Source organism: Leptonotus elevatus, chromosome 2 (genome assembly GCF_054856555.1).
Source record: "Leptonotus elevatus isolate MCC_2025b chromosome 2, RoL_Lele_1.0, whole genome shotgun sequence".
Taxonomy (NCBI): Eukaryota; Metazoa; Chordata; class Actinopteri; order Syngnathiformes; family Syngnathidae; genus Leptonotus; species Leptonotus elevatus.
The window spans coordinates 24148876-24172719 of NC_141240.1; the positions used below are offsets into that span (position 1 = coordinate 24148876).

General features: G+C 37.5%; 1 protein-coding gene across 2 annotated transcripts; it reads right to left on the reverse strand.

Moving 5' to 3' along the window:
• Positions 1–46: 46 nt before the first annotated feature.
• On the reverse strand, positions 47–23511 carry dennd2da (DENN/MADD domain containing 2Da). Of its 2 annotated transcripts, none has more exons than XM_086070322.1 (17): positions 23360–23511; positions 21448–21514; positions 21261–21347; positions 21062–21127; positions 12656–12694; positions 11886–11981; positions 11265–11440; positions 8244–8356; positions 8091–8160; positions 7942–8019; positions 7544–7684; positions 4926–5074; positions 3091–3262; positions 2393–2443; positions 2215–2296; positions 1893–2138; positions 47–305 (listed from the first exon to the last, which is right to left on the reverse strand). In XM_086070322.1, exons 1-17 carry the CDS (start codon positions 23387–23389, stop codon positions 238–240), a joined length of 1731 nt encoding a protein of 576 aa, XP_085926448.1. In that variant the 5' UTR covers positions 23390–23511; the 3' UTR covers positions 47–237. The 2 variants fall into 2 exon arrangements, with proteins under 2 accessions (XP_085926448.1, XP_085926447.1); XM_086070321.1 differs by having other exon boundaries at positions 11886–11984.
• Between the last annotated feature and the right edge of the window lie 333 nt (positions 23512–23844).

The following is a 23844-nucleotide window of genomic DNA, read 5'->3' on the forward strand; positions in this document are numbered from 1 at the left end:
TGCAAAAAGAAAACATGTTCAGGGTTAGATATAGATAGTATGCAGGTGGACTTTAAAAACTAGTCTTTATTTGTTTGAAATTATTTCCTGCTCACCAGCAATAAACTGTAAACCAGTGTTTGGACAAAGTAGCAGCAATACAGTATGTCACTTTGCAAAAAATATTTGACAGCAAATGACTAACAAAAACAGTGCAACATATCTACGAACTCTATTATATACACTCAACATGGCGAACTAATGTTTCTTGGTCTTTTCCTTTTTCTTCTTTTCCTGGTATTCCACAATTTTTTTGTGAAATATTCCTATAAGGGAAAAAAACACAAACTTAAATTAATACAGTTTTTCACAACCAGGAAATTTACATGAATGAAGGGCTTAAAGTAAAAAAAAAAAAAATCCTGAGCCTGAACTTTTTCCGAGGAGCGGTGGTGCTGTGTCCAACGTGCCGATTTTGTTGTCTGACCGACATCAAGCCATCACTATTCAATTCGTCGCTGTGGATGGACTGGGCATTTGGGAAACTCGTGAAATTCCCGATGGCCAGTCCTCTCCAAGTGTTAGGTCATCTCTTTCATTATCCATTTATATGATGTATGATACAGTATAGCACTGCGGGTTGCAGTCCCTTCTAGTGCTGCAGCTATCAAATATTTTGGTATTCAAATATCCTACAAAAAATTATATTGAATAATCAGGTATTTGGATAAAAATAATATTTCTACATGGTGAAAGAACAATTATGAATACAGAAGACATTAAAAATATATTTCCACTTACTAATGATTGACCAACTTTCATTTCTAGATAATAAACTTCTTTCAGTTTTTTTTTTCGAACTTAAATTTAAATTGTGCTTAACAGCACATTATTTTCTTCTCTAGAATGTTAGGGAGATTTCAGACAAATCTCTCCCCATGAATTTTGAAATGACCTTCTGTTAAATATTAGGCAACCTCCCTCTCTACCCACTTTTAAAACACATCTATTTTAGTTACTTACCTGTATTATTTTATTGACTTATTCATTTACCCACTTAAGATAATTATTAATTTATTTGGTGTTATTTTTGTTTTACCTGTCTTTATTCCATGACTGATTTTTACTCCATGTACAGCACTTTGTACGAAATGCAATTCCGAGTTGAGTAGTTTTTGGTCTGTGAGACAAAGTGACGTCAGAACCACAGTTGTGATTTTGTCGACCGTCAACTGCACAATTCTGTGAGCTCGGTTTATTTATTAGGAACGGCAACTGTGTCCTTCTGTCAGCATCAAAGTGTGCAATCATCACGTTGATTAGACTGCCTTTGTAAGTAGTCCGATGACTCTAGGTGCAGCCACTAGCACCGTTAGCACGCTAACACTGTAGATGCTCTCAAAACTGGCAACAGGCACCGTGCAATACAATGTTAGCGTAATTAAGTCTTCTTTTATTGCCCTTAATTGGCGATCAAACATGGTTTCTGTACGAAGTTGTTTTCTTGACGTTGGCCGCAATTGTTGATGCCGGCAATAAGAACGGCTGACACACGTTCCGCGGGACGAGTCAAGTCATCCGTTGCGCCGCGACTGCCAAAACGCTTCCGGGAAAAACTTCAAAATAAATGCGTCCATTGGCATTGCGCTCCACATATTACTTGGTATGGGAAGGTTTCTTTTGAAGTTGGCTTTCTCTCCGCATTGGCGGTGTTTTGCCAGACGTGTGAAATATTCCCCACATGTATTTGTTTACTTCGCTGGATTTGTCATTGCGCTAGTGACTCTTACGCCGGAAATCCGGCACCGTGCCTGAGTACTTTAAGCCCTGTTAAAGAGATTAGAATGCTAAACGTCTTTCTTTGTGAACGTATATGTCAAATGGAATGAAGTCAATGGGAGAGTGAGCCTCACCCTGCTGTGGTCCAGTCTGCTGTTGCTCCACCTCCTGGATGAACAGATCGAACATCTGCGTCTGGATGAACTTTTTGACAAAGTGTCGCGTGGTCTTTGACTCGATGGCTTTGTAGAAGCTTCTTTTCTCAAACACCCTCTGTTCTCTCGCCTGACTGCATTTCATGTAGGACATATAATGACCGACGGTTTTCACAAAGAACAGCAGGAAGGCCTCTGACACCACACGGTTCAGATCTTCTGTCGCTGAAAGAGAAGACACACACGTTGTGATGAATGAATGAGTTATATTTAACACTTGCAAACACTGCAGTTGACCTACACGAGTCTTCCCTTTTCTGACTGAGTGCCTCTCGGATCTCAATTTGCAGTTTGGGCGGAAGAATAGAGCGCTCGTCACCAATCTGCAACAGCGCCATTCAATTCAGAGCTTTCAATTTTATTATTTGAAAGACTACTATTTACAGTATATGCAATTGACAAAACATCTTGTATCTTACAGAAACAATGAAGGTTTTCTTTTTGTTCTCGGATAAATCCACTATCAGTAGCTGTGAAAAAAGAAAAGTGCAGAGAAATGTCACTGTAGTATCATTGCACTGATGCCATTTAACAACAACAAAAAAACAGCATTGCTTTTGAATACGATGAAGAAACTTAACTCATTCACTGACATTGACGGCTATAGACGTAAAAAATTCATTTGAACTATTTCTAGTTCAACATTTTTCCCACTTTTGTTAACAAAAGTATAAAAACCTTGAAAATATTTTTGTATTAGAACAGATATAAAATTTATGATTAATCGAGAGTTAACTAGTGAAGTCATGCGATTAATTATGTTTAAAAATTGTAATCGCCCGACGCCCCTAATTTTTTTTTATAATTTCTTCTTTAAAAAAAAACATTTAAAATAAATTATTATATATATTTTTTAAAGACAAGGTTATTAAACATGAGGGGCATCAGGTGATTAAAATTGGTAATCGTAATTAATCGCATGACTTCTAGTTAACTCACGATTAATCACAAATTTTATATCTGTTCTAAATGTACAAAAAAAAAATCTAAGTTTTCATGCTCTTGTTAACAAAAATGGGGGAAAAGAATGTAAACTAATAAAAATAGTTTAAATGATTTTTTGACGTCTATAGCTGTCAATGGCAGTGAATGAATTAAAATATCATCTCCAACTCACATCACTTTGGTCAGTGACAAGGTCAAGCAGGCGCTTCTGTACTCCCAGCAGGTACGGGGTTGGTGCCATCACAACATCGATTAGGATCTCTGGAACTATAGAGATTAAGGTGTGCTGCCAGGTAAAGGGATAAAGAAGGGCTGCCACAGCATGAATGACCTGGGATAACGTGCTGTCAAGTAAAAAAAGACGACAGAGAAAAATGTTACCAACCCACAATGTTATGACAACTGTTGTCATACCCATTTATAATCTCTCTTTAATCTGTAATTTCATATGTGGATAGTTTCAATGTGGAGATTATACCTTTCATTCAAACAAGGCAAATGCTAATTTAAATTCAAACTTTGAAAAAGTCTTGAACGTACAACCTATAAAATATTGACCTATCAAATATCTCCTTAAGTATACAATATGTATACTGCTAGCAAGTGTTTACTTTTATTTTATGAGTGGCCTTCATGAATGTTGGGGGCTGTTCCTTATGTTTCCCCACTGGGGGGTTTCAGACAAACAACTAGCAAAACTCGTTTTTCTGGTTTGTCTATGTTGCTCCAATACAACAAGGCAAGCTAACTATTATGATATACATCAGGCAGTTCAGTTAAAATACAAACTTTAGCTAATAAGACCGAGTCGTTTGATTAATGACATGTATCAGTATTTAAATCACATTTTTGCAACATACAGTCCTTAACAATTTTCACATCTTTGCCTTGGGGGCCATCCAGCATTAAGTGTGCTAATTCAAACACTTTCATTTTTAGCATTCTGTCAAACGTCTACCATTTTCAACAGAAAATAGGAATTTGACATAGAATTCACTGTTTAGTTTGCAAATATAAGCCGTTTCTATGGACTTCTCTGAAAAGTCACAAATTAAGCAAAGCATTGAACCACTATTTATTTTATTTTTTGCTATTAATGTCAGTAAATAACTGTAATGTGACATCTGGACGATTGATTTCATTAGAAAAAAAACCATATAGACCATTTGAAAATATATTTTTAGGTAATTTCTTTTAACGTAGAGAAGCTTTGACTTTATTACGCAATCCAAGTGTGAAAATGAAAATTTTATACAGAAGACACAGGAAACAATCATTTGAATTCCATGCTATTGGGGTTATAGTTTTATTTTTTTACATTACTTGATAGACAGACCAAAATTAAAGACGTCGCAATTTATAACTACTGTGACTTGTAGTAAATGGTATTGGTTTGTTTGAGCAACACAGAAAATAAATAGGATATTATCCTGCTTATAATTATATTTGTAAAACTAGCATAATGAATGATAAACTGGGATAGGCTCTAGTTCACCCACGACCCAAATAAGAACAAGTGATATAGATAGAAAATGAATGGATGATGGTTTAAGAAATGTGCAATAGTAGACATTTTAGGTTACATTCTGACTCCATACAACCAATCTCCAATTCCAGTCAAATAAAGATTTGTTATGCTTTAGAATAATAGTATCATTATATAAACTGTTATTGCCCTTGCATTTGACTAATTTCATTACTTATAGTATTAATTACAATCACCTCTGATAGCGTTTTGAAATTAGAGGTCAAAAAACACAGCAAGCAACTACTCGAGTATACAGTTAAAGAACAATTGCACAAAGGATTTCCTAAGATCAATATTTGCTCGTAATATTTTAAGTATCATTCAGTTGAACACTGACAAATTTACCAAACCAGCCACTCTTCTCACTGCTATTTATTACTAGTCAAGCTGGAGGTTTTGCATGAGTTTGTGCGCACAAATATAGAGTTAATCGTAAAGAGGTGTGTATGTAGAGTGACTCCAAGGCGAGTGTGCATTACCCCAACTCGTCAGCAATGAAAATGATCCGTCGCTCGAGAACTGCGGCCGCAAACACCAGCAGCACCTCGTCATCTGTAAGGCAGCTGAACAGCACTTCAAAGTTGACATGTTCCAGCCAGGAGTCCAGCGGCCGCGTCAGTCTGATAATCTGCAAAGAGAGTTACAACTGCCACTTAATAGCAGGTCATCACGCAACCGGCATTTCAATGACTTGCGCTAATCATATGGCCCCTGTTTAGTTTCTTCTTAAGACAGCTGCAGGTTATTTCTCTCTTCTCATCATGTTATCAACGTAATGCACACTTGTGTTTTTCAATGTCTTCTTCCACCACTAGGTGCTGACTGCAGTAATGATAGTGCAGACACTGGCAAGCAGCACGGAATAACTGCAGTAAGTGAGAGCTGTTGAAACATGGTACGTGGCCTGATGCTGGAAGGTGTAAGTTGAGCAATGTAGGGCAGGTTGAGACACCGCTCCAAACAAACACACCCACCTTGAAGGATGAGTACTCGCAAGTCATTACAACAGCTTGGCTTCTGCTTTGATGCGATAGATTCATGCATAAAGTTTGGAGACCACAAATGGACACAAGTCATTTTGTGACACCCGTTTTTGTGAACCTACCTAAGAGGTAGTTGCGGCTACAGAAGATACACTGGATTTAAAAAGTCCACACACCCCTGTTCAAACGAAAACAAATGTGAAGCTGGAAAACATGAAAGCTTTTCAATACGGTAAGTGCAAAATAAACAACTGAGATGATGCGATAGCATGAGTCTGCAGACCGTCGTACAACTGGGGACGTAGCTGTGTTTAGAATCAGCACACACCTGTCAGAATTTTAAAGTCACAGTGTGTAAATTTCAGCGCCCTCTAGTGGTGAACTAATAATTCATTCAATTTAAAAACCCACTATTGATGTCAATAATATGCACACAAAAAAAGTTATATCACATCAATGTACACATTACACACGCACATATATATATATATATATATATATATATATATATATATATATATATATATACACACACTTACATTAATTGACAAAAAACTCTTTTAATTAAGTTTTGACTACACAATTGGTAAAAAGAAAAAAAAAAAAGAAGAACAATGCATTGAATTGCTTAACCTACACCTGTTATTTCATATAAAATGTAATGGTTCAGATTGAACAACAAAATCAGGTTGAAACAACTGGAAAGTCCAAATTGCTCAAGAGGCTTATCTTCCACAGCTGCAGATGGTCGTTGCCGTGTCCCGTGATTCGGGCTCCTATCGCTTGTCACCTTCTGCTTTGCTCTCACAAGCTTTTTACAAGCCTTTTTTTTTTACTAGCTTCTCCTGTTAGCCGTTCTTGTTAGCCACTCCAGCCTATGGCTCCGACTAAACTCGCACTAGCTGCTCTTGTTAGTTGCTTCGGCTAAATCCGGCTTATCTTTCGGCGTCGCTTGCCGGGCTTCAAACCGGCTTGCCAAGTCGCCGTCGCTCACCAGGATGCTAATTTGCACACGAAAAATAAGAATTGGTGGTAGGCTTGCGGAGTGTGGTCTCTCTGCGCTTCAGCTAGCGACATCTAGTGGCTACTTACTACGCACTGTACCAAATAGAGATCAGATGTTTTAGTAGCATTTTTTTAAGTCACATCTTGAAGCACAAGCCATGGTCAACGGAGAGCATCCACAGTAACTAAGGGAAAATAACTTACAATGCAGGAATTTCTGGCAGCCTACTAAAATAGCAGAACTCTATTTGGGGTTAATGAGTGTTACTTTAACAGACTTCTATTTAATACAAGTGTAAATGTAATTGGTGTACTCTGAACACTGCCACATCACCAGTTATAAGAGGATGTGCGCACTTGTGCAACCACATCATTTCAGTCGTTTAAGTTTACTTCCCCTCTTGAAAAGATTTGATTTTCTTCATTTGAGTTGGACAGGGTGTAGGTCACATTAACTCATTCACTGCCATGAATTCATATATATATAAAAAAAAAAGACTATTAAAAATTATGGGTGACACGCGATTAACATTTTTAATTGTAATTAATCGCATGACTTCACTAATTAACTCACGATTAATCACAAATTCTATATCTGTTCTAAATGTACAATAAAAAAAAACTTCTAGGTTTTCATACTTTTGTTAACAAAAGTGGGAAAAAAATGTTAAACTAATATAAATAGTTGTCAATGGCAATGAATAAATAAATAAAAAAGAAAGAAAACATTATAAAAAATTTGGGGCGTCAGGCGATTAAAATTTATAATCATAATTAATTGCATGACTTCACTAGTTAACTCACATCTAATAACACATTTTATATCTGTTCTAAATGTACAATAAAAACATTTTAGGTTTTCCTACTATTGTTAACAAAGTGGATTTTTTTTTAATTGAGTGTAAATGAATTTTTGACGTCTATAGCCGTCACTGGCAGGGAATGAGTTAATTTTACGTGTCTCATTTATCAAATCACAAAAAAAAGTTAGCTTTTTAACAGGGAGGGTGTGTAGACTTTTTATATTCACTATATAATAAATAGATTTTAAATATTAAGAATAATTTAATAATCCCACTTCATCCAAGTGGAGACATGGCATTGCTGACCTCAGTGCCCGACTCAGGAATGAAGCTTTTAATCTCCACAGTGTTTCCTGGAGCTGGGAATGGAGCCTCCCGCAATTTCTGCATGAATGGGTAAATCATAGCCATGGAGATCTGCCGCCTCTTCTCAACCTCATCAAAAATCTGCTCATAAAGAAAAAAGAGAAGTCATAAGACAACGTACCAATAGATGTTAGAACAGATGGACAGACAGATAGTGTACTGGGTTTGACATTGAGTTCTCTGTTGGCTCAAGGCACATTAATATCCCAGTTTAGTGTGTAATTCAAGTATTAAGTAATGATACATGATACATGTGTGGCACTTGTAACAGAAAATTTAAAATATATTTGGGATGCAGTTAAAAAGATAGTCTTTTGAAAAACATTTGTTTCAATCACCTTGGAAAACAGGCCAAAACAGGCCAAGCTGCTGATGATGCAGTACGCCTCAGGCGGACGAGCCCCCTTGCCGCCAGGCTGCAAGTTGGAGAGTGAAGTGGTTAGTTCACATTGCGACTGTTTCCAGTTCACAAAGTCGACATGCTAACCAGTAGACGCCTGCAGTATCCATTTCTTCGGCTGCCGTCAATCTCCGTTAACACAAAGGAGAAGGTCTCACTGTAAACAAACACATGAGGAATATAATGATTGAGAGAAATGCTAACAAATTATCGTCGGAGCCGATGTGTTTTCAGTCGTACCTGTGATATTCTGTCAAAGGGGCCCATTTGATACCCTCTGGGAAGCAGAAGAGCGTGATCGCCTTTAGTGTTCGCTCCTCTTCTTCCTTTTGAAATTTCGCCATTCCATCTCTCTGAATGTATGCACACGCACAAAAGCACACAAGTGCATAAGCACACACACATGCACACACAATTGAGTTAATGTGGCCATCTCGCAGTAAGGGCTTAGCATTAGAAGCAGGGAGACAGAGCCTCACCATAACCAGCCATTGGTATTTTCTTTCTTTCTATCCGATACACATTTTATATGTAACAGAACATGAGTCTTGATTGGCTGATGGTGTTATGATAAAACTCTATGAAATGTGCATCTACATCTACATCTAACTGTCATACATGGAGACGGTTCTGTCTAGATCTGCGCCCTGGGTGAAATGTTCCCTTGGCGCCCCCATCTCCACTCCACCCGACCCCACCAAAAATGGACTTGCCATCAACGCAATAATCGATACATCGGACCCGGCTGCAGAAATAAATTACGGGGGGGGGGGGGGGGGCACATGTCTTCAACCTGAATCTAATGTTCTTCAGGCTGAACAGTGGCGTTGTAACAACTGCAACAGTGCTCAGAAATATTTTCTGTCACTTAAAAGTGGCAGTTCATCCTGAAATCTAAAGCTACGTTCACACTGCAGGCCAATGTGACCCAGATCGGAATTTTTTTGCCCAAATGTGACCTGTATCGGACTTTTTTATATCAGTCTGAACGGCTCAATTCCGATTTTTTCATATGCGACCTGGGTCACTTTCATGTGGTCCTAGATCGGATACGTATAAGAATTTTTGCAATGCGACCGCAGTCTGAACGGACAGGTCGCATATATCCGACTTCGACGTCATCAAAAGTCCAATATGCGCTCCGTGTGGGCATTAGGCTTGATTTATGCTTAATTGACGCATCCGCGAGGTCCGCAAAGCTCGGCAGAACGTGAATCAGCTAAATTGGTCCGAGTAACAGTTGTGACTTTACATTTGACTTCAATTTAATCCCACTTGAAACATGAAGTATAAAGATGACATTAGTGGTGGTGATATTAGTAATTTAGCCACGCAGATGGCTCATTTTTTACGTGCGGCAATGACGTGATGTCATCGTTAGGGGAGAAAAAAAAAGAGGTCTCCGTGTAATGAGGAGCTCAAACAGGCTTGTCTCATTTTCACAAAATATTATTTCTACCTCCTCCTGCATCCCTCCTCTGTAGATATGAGATGGTAAAAATATGAGCCCAGACAACGGATTTATAAAAGTCCGTGGCCCTGACACGCTGGACCGTACGTATTTCTTCGGCAAACACAGCGTTGTATCTTCTTCTGCGCATGCGCATTACGTCTTACACAGCAGACAGACACAGGTCGCAATTAATAGGTAATGTGAACTCTTACTAAAAAAAAAATCGTATTTCACCCCAAAAATCGGAATTGAGCATTAAGACCTGCAGTGTGAACGTAGCCTAAAAGACAAACAAAAAACAATGGTGTAGTCCTGTGTGCATTTATTCAACTCAAAAGTTAATTAGCAACAAACCCGAACGCCATTTCTGTAGACAGCTATGTCCGAAGGAATGACTGAACATGACATTTTGCATTGTTTCAGTGTTTTATGGCATCTGCATGCTGCATTTTATTTTATTTTATTGATACTTATTTACTTATTCTTTAAGAAGATGGATGGACTTCTTCTACTTATTGTTATTAATGTATTAACATTAATTTGATGTACTTGTATACTTTACTACTCATGTAGTCATTTTATTTTGTGTTATTTAATTTAACTTGCCTCTACTGCAAGACTGATACAAAAACGTTAATACATGGGTTCAGTGAAAACTAAGCAAAATATCCATCTAAAACGATCATGTGTAAAGTGCATTGTTTATTAGAACTTGGTGACAGTCATCAACATTAATAAGCTTGGCAATAAAAAACAGAATTCAATAAATCATTTTATCCTGCAACATAAGTTGTTGTCGTTGTGTTTGTGTGCCTGCGTGCGTTTTTGGGTCTGTTTAACCTCAACTGACTCACAGGAATTCCAGCGATGTCAACTGTGTCAGCCTGGATGGAGGCGACCATTACAATACGTTGCTTTGCATCACAGCAGAAGACGCAGGTTGCTGCATAAATATGACGTGGGCGGTCATTCGGCCGGCGGGCGAGCGTACATTAGCTCCCCTCCCCCTTGCCTGCCTCGAGTCTCAGTCGCAAACTGACCCATCGCCCACTCCCCCCACCCCCTTGCCTTCCGATTTGAGTCTCATCAGCAAGTTGACGTGACGATGAGGGCGCCCCAGCACTCACTCCAGTAACTCGACGTGGAAATGTGCGGTAGTCTAGCGAGCAAACTAGCGAGTCTTGTTTAGATTTTTTAGGCGCCTGTGCGCCACTGCGCCCTCGGATATATTGCGCCCTGGGCGGTCGCCCAGGTTGCCCATAGCAAAAACCGCCACTGGTCATACATTACATTTATAATGAAACTCATGGGTTGGTTGTTGTCTCTGTTAGACAACAACAATTATGTAAATGTTAAGATATGTTGTGAAAAATGGAATCACCAAAAAGTCAAAATCACAATGTCTATTTTTTTGTGAAATGGAAATGTTAACAGAAATGACTCAATATTAACTTAATAATGTTTTTAGTACAAAAATAAATAAATACAATTACTATACATGGAGCTGGATGACCTAATCAACATTGATTTGTTTTGGAGAAGAGTAAGAGAAGTGCTATGTAATTTGATTATGCCATTTTTAGATCTATCAGTAAGATAATGTTTTCTTTTCCATGTATGGTAAATGCTCACACACAAATTAACAAGTAGAGATGGGATTGCATTAGTCTACACTTCTTCCCATTCCTTTTGGAATACGGAAAACAGTGTGTCTCATTCTTTATTAAAAAAAAAAAAAATCATGTTCAAAATAAATATTGTAATCCAACCCATTGTCTATGTAATGGTATGATATTGTACAAACCAACCTTAGGGAACTGGTAGGTGATCTGAGGTTCGTAGCTGTTGCCATCTTTGTTCTTCTTGAGGCTGACCACCACCAAGTACTCGAAAAAGTACTGACCACTGGCAAAACGTCGTTGCCTGGTTGCTTTATCTTCCCCTATTAGGCCCAGTGCCTCTGGAGGATCTTGGTCTTTCACTTCTTCAAAGACAATTGAAAATCACAGATTTATTTCATTAGAATTAACTGTTAGCATATAAACATAATAGCCATAGGGGGGCAAAAAATTACAACTGCTGCTTTGTCATTTATGGGTTTTGCCAACATTGACAAAATAATAAAAATTCCAAATGTCCAGAGCAAAACACTACTTCCACAATGTGTAAAGGGGTCTTAGCAGAATAAGAAATATATTATTGCAGGAAATAAATTTAGCATCTCATTTTACATCTACTAAGTAGAACCGGTAAAAATGGAAGAAAGTGCAAAGTGCATGTGGCACACATTTTTGTGTTCATGTCCATCACAAACTATTAAATGTTTATAATACTACAAGTTAAAGACGAAGAAGAAAAAGGAGGCAAAATAGAGTAGTACAGTCTTGATGTGTTTAGGCATCAATGTGGCTACATCATGGAAAACTTACTATCTCTTTTGCCTTTGCGGAAAGAAGACCACATAGCACTTAGCCTCTTGAGTGCTTTTGGTCGTCCTCCACTGCCATCTTCACCTGGAATGGTGCCTGCTGGGGAAATAATGGCAACTTAATTTGGTATTGAAATATTCCAAATATATATTTCGGGCACACATCAAATACATTAACTTTTCAAAGTTTATAGATGCTACGTAGCACCTAATTTAGAGCATGGCTGCCCAACCTTTTTTGCCCTAAGATCTACTATTACTGTTAAAAAATATTATTACAGTAATTTCTGGACCATAAGGCGCACCTGACCATAAGCCGCGCTAGCTAAATTTGGGGAATACTTGAGTTTGTTACACCTATAAGCCGCACCCGACTGTAAGCCGCAGGTGTTTTAATGTTACCGCACCGGGTTCCTGCTACTTTCTTTTCCATAATGTAGGGCGCAAATTGTCTCACTCTCGTTCTGTCTCTCCTACTGTATTCGGGCTCACTTGGTTTGTTTTGCTCTGCGCTTCCTTTATATGGCGCCCCCTTGTGATCTGATGGATAAGCCGCGCCTTTGTATTAGCTGCAGGGTCGAACGCAAGTGAAAAAAGTTGCGGTTAATAGTCCAGAAATTACTGTATTATTTGATATACTGGTTTATTTGAAGAAAAAAATGACAACTTTTTAATTGAATATATAAAAATAATAACACGCACACACAAAACCCACCTTTTGTTGGGCATTGTTTTGTGGTATATAAACGGTTGGATGGGTGATCGACTTACCGGCAACATCCGAGATCAAGCTACTTTTGGGCTGTTCACCTAGAAAACACAAAAACTTTAGGTGAGTTTATAGATTTTAAAACAAGTTGTTCCAACAGACCCGTAATTGTCCTTACAGTACAGCAATGCATCAGACGTAATTATTCAGAAACAGGAATTCAGGAAGTTCAGCCAACATGGCCCAAAATATTGATAATGCTGAGCCAAAAAGTAGCGCAACACAGACAAACGGTTGAAGTTCGTTCTGAGAGGTTAATGGGATAAAAGCACGGGGCTTTCTCCAAGGTTCGTGTGTTTTAGAACACTGTGACAAAATGGATGGAGATCAGCAGCAGGAGGTGATTAATTTTACCACTGGCAGTCAAATCCTTAGTCGTAAAGTAGCACTGAATGCATCTCTACTGAGCGGGATAGTACCTTTAATGCTTGGCTTACTCAAAAGAGATTTGTGGCGTCTCGATGAAAGAAGCCTCTCTCGAGCTGTTTTGGGCCTTTCAATATACAGTGTTACTGCTTTCTTTTCTGGCTAAAGTCGCCTGTAACACATACGGTGTGCATGGATTGCTAATGTTCACATGACTACACATGCTGGCAACGTAGTACTTCACTAGTCTGTCCTAATAATTCTTAGAGCGTGCTCGAGCGCTGGCAGGCTGCTGAAACATTTGTTTACTTCAGACTCCAGGGAAAGAATTTTCATACTTGTGCTGCATTCACATTTCGCAGAATTACAAACGATTTCCAAATAACTCTCTCAAACTCATACTTTAAATGGCAAAAAGGCAACAGCCAATAATATTTTAAAGAGAACCATAACAATGAATTAGGCTTTATAGCAAGCAACAACCTAAGAGCCCTCAATTAACCTAAGAAGCATGTTTGCTGAATGTGGGAGGAAGCCATTGAAAACTAATCACAGAAATAACAGTCGGGGATGGGAATGTTTAAAAAACTCCAATAGTACGGGCAAATTAAAGGCTGTCATATGCACAAAACAAGTTCAACATTATTAGGATATTCACAAGTAAGCCAGAAACTAACTAACTAGTCATATACTGTACAAATGTTTATTGTTGACACAGTCAGCTGATTCAGTGCAGGCTTTCTATTGAATTAAGTGAACCTGTTCACATGAAGTGGGCGGTGACGGCAAAAGATGACTCATTCCAAACAAGCGTCATCAAGAGCAAACCACAATCCAAACAAAAGTTAGCAAACAGCCATAAAATTCAACATTTAATATAGGTCAAAGAAAAGACACAGTTGCAAAAGCTAAAACCATAATCGTCAATCTTGAACCATTTGGAGTAGTTATATTGGCATACTAGCCTAATTAAAACAAAAAGAATGAGATGATCGTCAAACCAAAATGTGAGTATATTGTTATCCGTCCAGGGAGGCCGGCACCCTCTGGTCCACCAGGATGAGCAAAAACGGAGTCGCAGGGGGCAATTAGTATGTCCACACCTGCCCAGCACCCCTCACAGGGAGCCACTCCACCGTTGAAGAGAGTCAACCACTCAAGTGGACTTTTGCAAGAGTCCAAGCTGTATGTCGAGGTGAGCCCGATTATATCAACTCAGCACTCTTCTTGGCCTCGCGCATCACCTGAGGCTCATTCCCTGCCAGAGACTTGACAGTCCACTTCCCTATGAATGGGGTGCACCCGAGCCTCAAGGCCCCCTTGCACAGGTGGTGAGCCTGTGGGAAGGCTGCTGTTGCTGTTTACAATTTTTAATAGCAAAAATTATATCAGGTTGCAGATTTCATAATTTTTTTCTAATGAAAATAAAGCAATGTTTTTGATGTGTATCTGTCTTTTTTTTGGGTTTAAATTACAAGAATTAAATAAATTAGTAATGCTGATAATTTTGCTCATGATAATTTTGATATAAATTGTCTTCCATATCTACCAAACACATAAATCGGTGATAAAAAAAAGGGGGGGGGGGAGTAGGCCACTTGAACCATGTAAAAACCCTAATTCCAATGAAGTTGGGACATTGTGTGAAAGGTAAATAAAAACAGAACACAATGATTTGCTAATCATTTTCAACTATATATTCAACTACTTATTAGTACTGAATACACTACAAAGACAAGATATTTAATGTTCAAACTGTTGAACATTGGCGTTTTATTTATTTTTCTTCAAATATCTCATTTTGAATTAGACGCCTGCAACACATTCCAAAAAAGTTGTGACCGATGCAACAAAAGACTGGGAAAGTTGTGAAATCCTCAAAAAAACACCCGTTTAGAACATTCCACCAGTGGACAGGTTAATTGGAAACAGGTGAGTATCATGATAGGTTCACCACTTTGTTAACAACTGTCCATAATATCATCAAAGGTTTCAAGAATCTGAACACATTTCTGCACGCAAGCGGCAAGGCCAAAAAACGACAATGAATGTCTGACCTTCGATCCTTCAGCAGCACATGCATTTAAAAACCAGCATCACAAGTCCACATATCATATTGTTTTTGAAAATCATGGACATTGTCTCCTCCAGGAAAAAGAGGAAAGGGAACATCAGGATCAGACAATACCCAGTCATATACTGCATGAGGTTTTGTAGTAAAAGTGTGCAAGTACTAGTCTGGCCTGCCAGTAGTCCAGACTTGTCCCCCATTGAAAATGTGTGGCACAATATAAAGCAACAAATATATGACAATGGAGACTCCATACTGTTGAGCAACTGATGTTGTACGTCAAGAATAGAAACTAATTCCACCTACAAAGCTTCAACAATGAGGGCCCTCAGTTGCCAAACACTTATTGAGTATTGCTAAAAGTTGATGTCACACAGTGGCAGGGGTGTGAATTGCCTAGTAGCTTGCGATTCGATCTGTATCACGATTCATAGGTCACGATTCGATTTGATACCAATTAGCCCCGATACAAATCTATAAGTCAATTATTGCAATTTTTTTAAAATACTAATCAGCAAACTTGTACATGTACACTGTAAGATTTGTATGAAAATCTACTTCAGGCTTATAACTGTGGTCCACCGTATTTAACAAATAAGTTGCAATCTGTCATGTTTAAACAGCATTGAAATCAAATTTTAAGGCTTAATGTTCCATTAATATATCATTCTTCTACGCTTAAAATGTGAACCCTAATTCTAATGAAGACATTTTGTTGAATACTTCCATCAAAAATTGAGCTTTAAAAATCGATTCGGCTGCATATTGAATCGATACGAGAATGGTGCGCTGTAATATCGCGATATATTGCTGAATCGATTTTTTTAACACCCCTTCACAGCGGTAAGCATGCAATCACCGCGTTTTTGGACCGTGTTGCAAGAATCAATTTCGAAATGAGTAAATATTTGCACAAATAATAAAATAAATAAATACATAAAATGTATCCGTCTGAAGTGTGAAAAACAGATGAAATATTTTGTCATTGAGTATCTGTTTTATTTACATTTTAAACAATAATTAATAAATTAATTGAACTGTACACAACTAGAACAATTTAGAGCTGGCAAAGATAAAGACAAAGGTACTGTGTATGTTAAACAATAAAGTTGTGAGTAGCGTTTCACATAGTTCAAGACACACATCTCAAAGCATTTCTCAAGTCTGAACTAACTTGGTTAAAGCTATTTGCAAAAAGAAGAAGAAGAGAGAGAGAGAGAGAGAGAGAGAGAGAGAGAGAGAAAAAAAAAAAAAAGGAGTCCTGTTTAACAGCTTATAACACCCAGAGGCTCCTGAACAAGTCACTACAACATGCTGCTGTCAATTCAAAAGGAAAGGGAATGTCACAGGCCAGGGAAAATCTGTCATAAAGAGACCTTATTGAGTCCATTGATTTGGTATTATTTCATGATCATTTAACTCAAGAAACTAACCTCATTACAATAAGTGCAAACATCAAAACTACAATTGTAGCTTTTCATAATTTGGCTTCATCACATTTCCTTTGCCATGTCAACAACCACATTCCACAGTTGAGATGGAGTGACATGAAGAATTTCACCTGGTTTTGCTGAGCAAAAGAAAGCAACACTGAAGGAGGAACGAACAAATGACAGAGGATCAAGCTTAACTCACCCACTTTCAGTTTAAGGTAGCAATGTTAGTGACGTATTAAAACTTAAAAGTGCACTTAAAAAAAGAGCTTAGGTTTTCATACAAAGCTCTGTGTAATGAAATTAAAACGTCTGTCAAAACAAAAAGGATGTTGATACTCATTTGCAGACTACAAATAAGCCGTTTAGAAATGAAAGTGAAAAAAAAATGGATGAGGCGAGATCATAAAAAAGCAATGACACGGCATTGTTTCCATAGCATCACCAAAAGATCTTAGCACTTACTAATTGTCCAATCAGATTGCTCTGATGTCACAACTGTGCTGCTGATGTTTGCAATTGGGATTTTCTAGTACAATAACATTTAGAGCCTGAAGTCGGTCAGCCGCTAATCAAGTGTATTTGAGCTGCTTTGAGCAACAGATGACTGCACTGAGTGAAATGACTCACTCGCCATAGTTGATTTGAATTGTCTTCTACTTCTGAACCTATAGCTTTGGTACGTGATACACAACCAGGAAAAAAGTCATATTCAACCAAGATTTAAAAAAAAAAATCAGCCTGCACTATCAAAATGGAAGGAGAGCGGGGAATTATTTCACTTTACAAGAGGACTGTGTGTGATGACTTTCAAACACCACAAATTCCCAGCATGGAGAACCTGTTGCTATGGTGGGCCCAAAATGAGGACAAGTTTCTCTTTTTGGCTGAACTGGATGAGCTGCCAATTGTTGATGAATATAGTTAAACATATTCTCCTCCCATGTTTGTTTGTTTTTTTTTCTTCAAATTATAGCGCTGTACTGAAAAAAAAAAAAGTATCAGCGACTACAGCTGACATCAACAAAACTTTGATTACATTAGTGTGGACTGAAAAAGAAAGTCGTGCAACTTTGATATGATATACTGTATTGCCTCAACATTTTTTAGCATTCATATTACAGTACATTGTACACCCTATTTCAGAAGGCATAAGTGCATCCTCGTGTCATTTCCTTTTGCTTAGAAATAATGTGTATTTCTGTAACTGCTGCAACAAACAATTTTGATTAATTATTATTATTATTTTTAATCTTATCCTCACGTAATAGTCTGCTTTTTCAATTTAATCTAGTCGTCAAAGTGAATACAATTCCCCATCAAACTATAAAAAGGGTCACTGCACACCGAGTTACCGCCATGATGTTTTTCATATAAATTATGTTCATATTCATGCAAATATTTACTATAATTGAACGACCGAGTTGACTTAAGTCGGGCGTGCTGCGTCACCATTTAGTACGGAACTCTGTCGTAAAACGAGGACCACTATGTCTTACGGTTTGTTGATTTACGGGTTTTGCCTTGAGTACTCATCAATAATACTCACTATGGAGGCAGTAGTTCATAAAATCGAGGAGTGAGATGCTGTAAGTGCGAGTCCAGCTACACTTGACGGTAACAAAAAAATACTGCGTCGGACACGGTGAACAGCTTTTTGCCGATGAACATAATGGCGCTCTGCTCCATTTCTTGGCTTAAGTGGTCTGATTTATTTCTTTATTTATTTTAAGCAATGGCTCTGTCGAACAAGAGATATCGACATTGAGTATGAGTTGCAAACAACTTACTCCATCTGCTTCTGAAGTTCGACAGGCGGCGTCCTGTACGTCTTCTCGTTACCGTTTCGCTCATCGCTGCCTTACTCCTTTTCGTCAACTTTGAGACTTGTATTTAGCAGAGAATGGACTAAACCAACAGAGGTAACGCATGTTCTCCATTCCGGTTCACGTCAAAGTCCACCATCATCGCGTGTGTGTGTGTGCGCGCGCGCGTGCCCGAGTCTCGCCTCGTGTTGCACTCGGGCTCAAGCAGTGCTGCCTTCAAGTCCTACCTGCTGCTGTGGGATTTCTCAAGCTATCAAACGACCTTCACCGCATCCGCACTGTTTCGAGGAATCACCAGAAGTAAAGAAGACGGCAACAGATTCAAAAGAAGATATTTCCCCACCCATGGCTTTGTTTTAAGAGAACCATTGGGTGTTGTTGGCTGCAATTATGATTCATGGGAACCTATGTGTCTCATGCCGGCCTAAAAATCACAAAATTCTCAGTCGAATCGGAACAATATGTACAAGTTTGGTGTAATTGTTCTGTTGTTATCATTAGCTAATTTCTAGATTTGTGTTCATCAGTTCACAACATAAGCAAAGCTATATGGGAATCTTTTTTTTTTGACAGCAGAAGACTACCACTAGCTAGCTGTTAAACAGCATTTTTAACATTATTTTAGTATTGTAAAAGACACTTTTAATCTTCAATTTTAAAGGTGAAAATATTTTGTGTGCAGATATATTTTATTCTCGTTGGCAAAATTGGTATTGTATGTAATTGACAGTACAAAATATTTTTTTATACTATTTACTTTTTTGATTTTGAGTGTGCATTTTCTTTGAACTTTTACTTAAGACCATGATTTGATTCATTAATTCTACTTTTACTAGAGCTTTTTTACAAAAGTATCTGAATGTGAGCATAAATACAGTGTGAGTACTTGCCACCTCTGTGGCATAATAGCCTACAAACTATCAATGCACAGGACATAGTGACAGGTAGAAAAAAAAAACAACCTCTGTAATTCATGTATCATTTTGTTGTCACTTTTTTGCTAAGTGGTGTGCCATGACATGTTTTTTTTTTTTTATAAAATGTGTGTCTTGGTTCAGTAAAGGTTGGTAAACACGACTACTTGTATACCTAATGTAAACCAAACTGTGACCCAACAGTGAATTTTGGCATACCGTTACAAGCTTCGTGATTATGCATGCATGTGTTGTTGTTGTGTTGTGTTTTAGCCGTTATAACTGGTCCCCTGAGGGCAACCATAACAATGTGACTCGAGATGAAAACAAGTTAGAGACACCTGCTCTGAATCGCCTGTAGGTGTGTGAATGGTTGCCAAGGTATCATCCCTGTGATCAGTCCAGGGTGTACGCCACCTATCACCCGAAATAAACTATCGGTAGTATCCTCCTCACGATGATAGTGAACTGGATTAGAGGAATAAAATTTGGGATATTGAATTTCCCATTTTGGGACAATTGAAAGGACCTCTAACTGTTCAAATGTCCTTTCTTGATACTCAAAGGGGAAATTCACTAGTTACAGCTGTGAAAATAAAATAAAAATAAATAATACTCAAATATATCTCTAATAATCTAAAAGTAATATATACAAACAAATATATAAATAAACAATAATACATATAATATGTATTACATGTGCTTAACCCTAAATTTACCCCTGGTGATAGTAATACTTGTAATAAATTGTATTGTTGTTTTTAAGGCTGTTTTTTTTTTTTACTCATTCACTGCCATTGACGGCTATTGATGTCAAAAATTCATTTGAATTATTTCTATTAGTTTAACATTTTTTTTCCACTTTTGTTAACAAGAGTATGAAAACCCAGAATTTTTTTATTGTACATTTAGAACAGATATAAAATTTATGATTAATCGTGAGTTAACTATTGAAGTAATGCGTTTAATTACAATAAAAAAATTCTAATCGCCTAACGTGATTAAAGAAAAAAGATTATTAAAAAATTAGGAGCATCACGCGATTAACATTTTTAATCATAATGAATTGCATGACTTCACAAGTTAACTCACAATTAATCACACATTTTATATCTGTTCTAAATGTACAATAAAAAAATCTAGGTTTTCATACTCTTGTTAACAAAAATGGAAACAAATGTTAAACTAATAGAAATAGTTCAAATGAATATTTGACGTCTATAGCCGTCAATGGCAGTGAATGAGTTCAACACTACAACACACAATATTTTGTGTTTTGAGCTTTACAGTTAGTATATTTAACATTGATAAAATGTAATGCTCACATCATCAACAATACAAGTTCCATAAGTGAGCAACAATAATAAGCTCTGTAATATTAACTTCCTCATGAGTGTCTCAGCGTTCATTAACTACAGGGGCTATCCCATAACAGCAATTATACTGAAGCCTACTCTAATTATTCATTTAGAATTACTAAACACCACAACAAATCTGTCATTCACAACATATTTATTCGTCTAATTTAGAGAATTGACATTATAATGTGTACATGACGGAATTTGCTCATTGCAATGCACCTTATGCACGATGAAAGACACAAGTCAGAGTACCCATTCAAAGCACCCGATACTGATACAGAAAGGCCCCAAGTTGGGATTCACTCTAGGATTCTTGACTGGGAGGCAGACGCACTAAACACAAAGTCCACTTTGCCAATGTCAGCTATCAGGCTAAAATATATTTAGAGACAACCATGACTTCAGCTTTCTGTCTAAAATAGATGATTTTGGTTTACCTGTGTCATTTATTCGGACCTGAGTGCTGTGCAACTGTGAGGCAGCAGCTCCATCTTGACATGTCTCTGAAATTAAATGTCATGCAGTGAATATTCATGTGCTTGATGTTGAGAGATGCATTTCATACTTCATCTTGTCGGCGGTCTTTGAAGATCTTATTATTTTGTGTTTTAGAAAGCAGATAATAATGACATTTACCATTTCTTGAGAACGCTCGAGCTGATGAAAAGGACCATGCGCCTCGCTGCCGCGAGACTCCGCCTCCTTCGATATTGGTGTTCCTTTCTGCAGAGGGAGTTACCATCAGACAAAAGAAAAATTGGGAGATGTGTGTTCAATTTGGCTTTAGTGACCTTTACAGTCAGTGGTTCCCTCACAAGCTCACTTTTAATGCGTAAAGATGACAAGCTGAAGCTCCTCATCCGGTTTCGGGACGATGGATGCCCTGTCCTCTATAAGAGCATGGAACAAAGAAATATTGAACATAGCAATAAGAATTAAAAAAAAAAAATATATATATATATATATATATATATATATATATATATATATATATATATAATGGGACTATATATACAGTATATAACTGTCATTTTTTGGGGGCCATTTATCGATGAATTTGATAAAACAATGTATTAATTTCCATCCTTTTATTCAAAAACAGTTAATTATTCCAAATTGTCACACATGAACTCATATGCTCTCAAAAATGTATACAAACGTTGTATTTTAAATATTGTCATGGCCCCAAAAACGTATTTATACGTTTTCTTTATGTTTTTTTTTTAAATTTAATACTATAGCATACAGAAGGCTTTGATGCAGCCTCTGACCTGAAGAGGTCACTTAAAGCAATGGTAGTTATAATAAAAAAGGCCAGCAGGTGGCAGCAGAGTATAAGAGATCAACCAGGGCCATGTTGCAACTAGCTCTTTTCCCCACTGTTTTAAGCAGGTTTGTGAATAATGATGAAACTTAGCTATGTTCTAATGCTAATTACTGCAAAACGGAAACAGATGGACATATACTTATTTTTTTCCTGTTGAAAGAAGAGACTCTAATCTTTTCTATTCTTTTAATCTTATTTTTTTATAGCAATAGAACACAATATTCTGTGGGCCTTGCAAAATCAGTCAAAATCCAGTAAAACAGCCGGGAGTGAAGGGGGTTGCTTCAGTGAAAGTGGCTGGGAGTGAATGAGTTAATTATGATTCAGTTACGAGTTGGCTCCGTAACATGTCAGAAAATGAGCAAAAATGTTGTCCATTGTTTTCTGAAGTACAAGCAGATTTGCAATTGTTTTATTTGGATTCAACACGCAGATAATCAGTATGCTTTCTGATTAATTTGGTGATCAATCAACATATGATATTTTACATACAGTCCATCTCAAACCCTCTCTGAAATGTAATGGAAAATGCATGTATTGAATGAATTGTGTCCCTGTAAATATAAACTAAAACAAAAAACGGACATTTGCCCTTTTTCACTTTTATTTATACCTCTCAAGGGCAAATTTAATTTTGTAGTGTCTTTAATTAAACAAATCCTGTATATGACTCAATGGAATATTTTCATGGATTATCCATTTATTCTTTTTTTTTTTTTTTTTTTTTAAAGAGCTCAGTATTGTTCTTTTCATTCAGTAATGTTATCATCATTGCTCTTTTTTTATTTTAATTTTTTTTCCATTTATTCTCTGAGAAAGACAAAGGTACTTTATTTGTATGACTTCATTTGTCATAATGATCACTGCATTAAACCCACTGCTGACTGAGAAGCAGTGAGCAGCAGCACTGTTTCTCCCAGGGACCTAATTATTATTATTTTTTTGTCTGCTTGCGGGGCACACAATGGAGCACACACAGAAAACCCTCAGGGAGAACATGCAAGCACCGCACAGACTCGGGTGTTAATTGTGGTCGTTACTATTCCACCATGCCCTCAACGAATCACATGATACAGGGCTGCAGGTGAGCTGGAGCCTCTTCCAGCTGACTGGGTGAGAGGTGGACTTTCACCTGGACTGCCCACCAATCAATCACAGGGAACAAAAAGACTAACAACCATTAACGGTCAAATTCACACCTAACAATTTAGAGTCAACAATGAATCTAACAAATATCGGTGTTTTGGATTTTATATGGCCAAACCTTCTTACGTTCCTCCCGGTAGCAAAAGACAGGAAATTTGAAGGTTTCAAAATGTACTGCAGTGGCCAATTTTGTCCCATAACAGATTCCATTTTTTACAAATTACAATCCAAATGGCAACTTTAGCGAAGGACTAACACTTACTTCCTGTGTGTGCTGTGATGTTGTGTCCATGTCTGAGCTGCTCAACGAGAGTATTCATCAAGTGGATCCAAATGTAGCGTAATGTTATACGCTTGGATGTGTTTGCTAAAACACAGATTGCATTGTTCTTTCCCACAGAATGCGGGCAACGGTGTGTGTGTGTGTGTGTGTGTGTGTGTGTGTGTGTGTGTGTGTGTGTGTGTGTGTGCTATTAAGCACACAAACTGTATGAGGAAGTGCACTTGTTGAAGTGTTGTCAGACTTTAGTCTTAAACTGGGATTTCCTCTTTCACTGTGAAGTCAAAGTACAGTGATATCTGAAATGGACCTGTTATGTATTGCTTATGGCTCCTGATAAGCTTTCTTCAGTGCTCTGATATCGGGCACACACAGTAGAATTTTTTTTTAAATTTATAGTCAGACTAAACCGAGTTTATTTATAAAAAAAACAATGGTTACCAATTGGCGAGTCCGTTGAGGCAGGG

Bases quoted from the DNA above. Each gene is read 5' to 3' on its own strand.
- dennd2da (XM_086070321.1), bottom strand. From the start codon at position 23,389: ATGGACACAACATCACAGCACACACAGGAA. The intron at 8,161-8,243 runs GTACGACTGAAA...GTTTGTTTACAG, and splicing joins CCTTTGACAGAATATCACAG to TGAGACCTTCTCCTTTGTGT. The intron at 5,075-7,543 runs GTCAGCAATGCC...CTCTCTTTGCAG, and splicing joins TTCCTGAGTCGGGCACTGAG to ATTATCAGACTGACGCGGCC.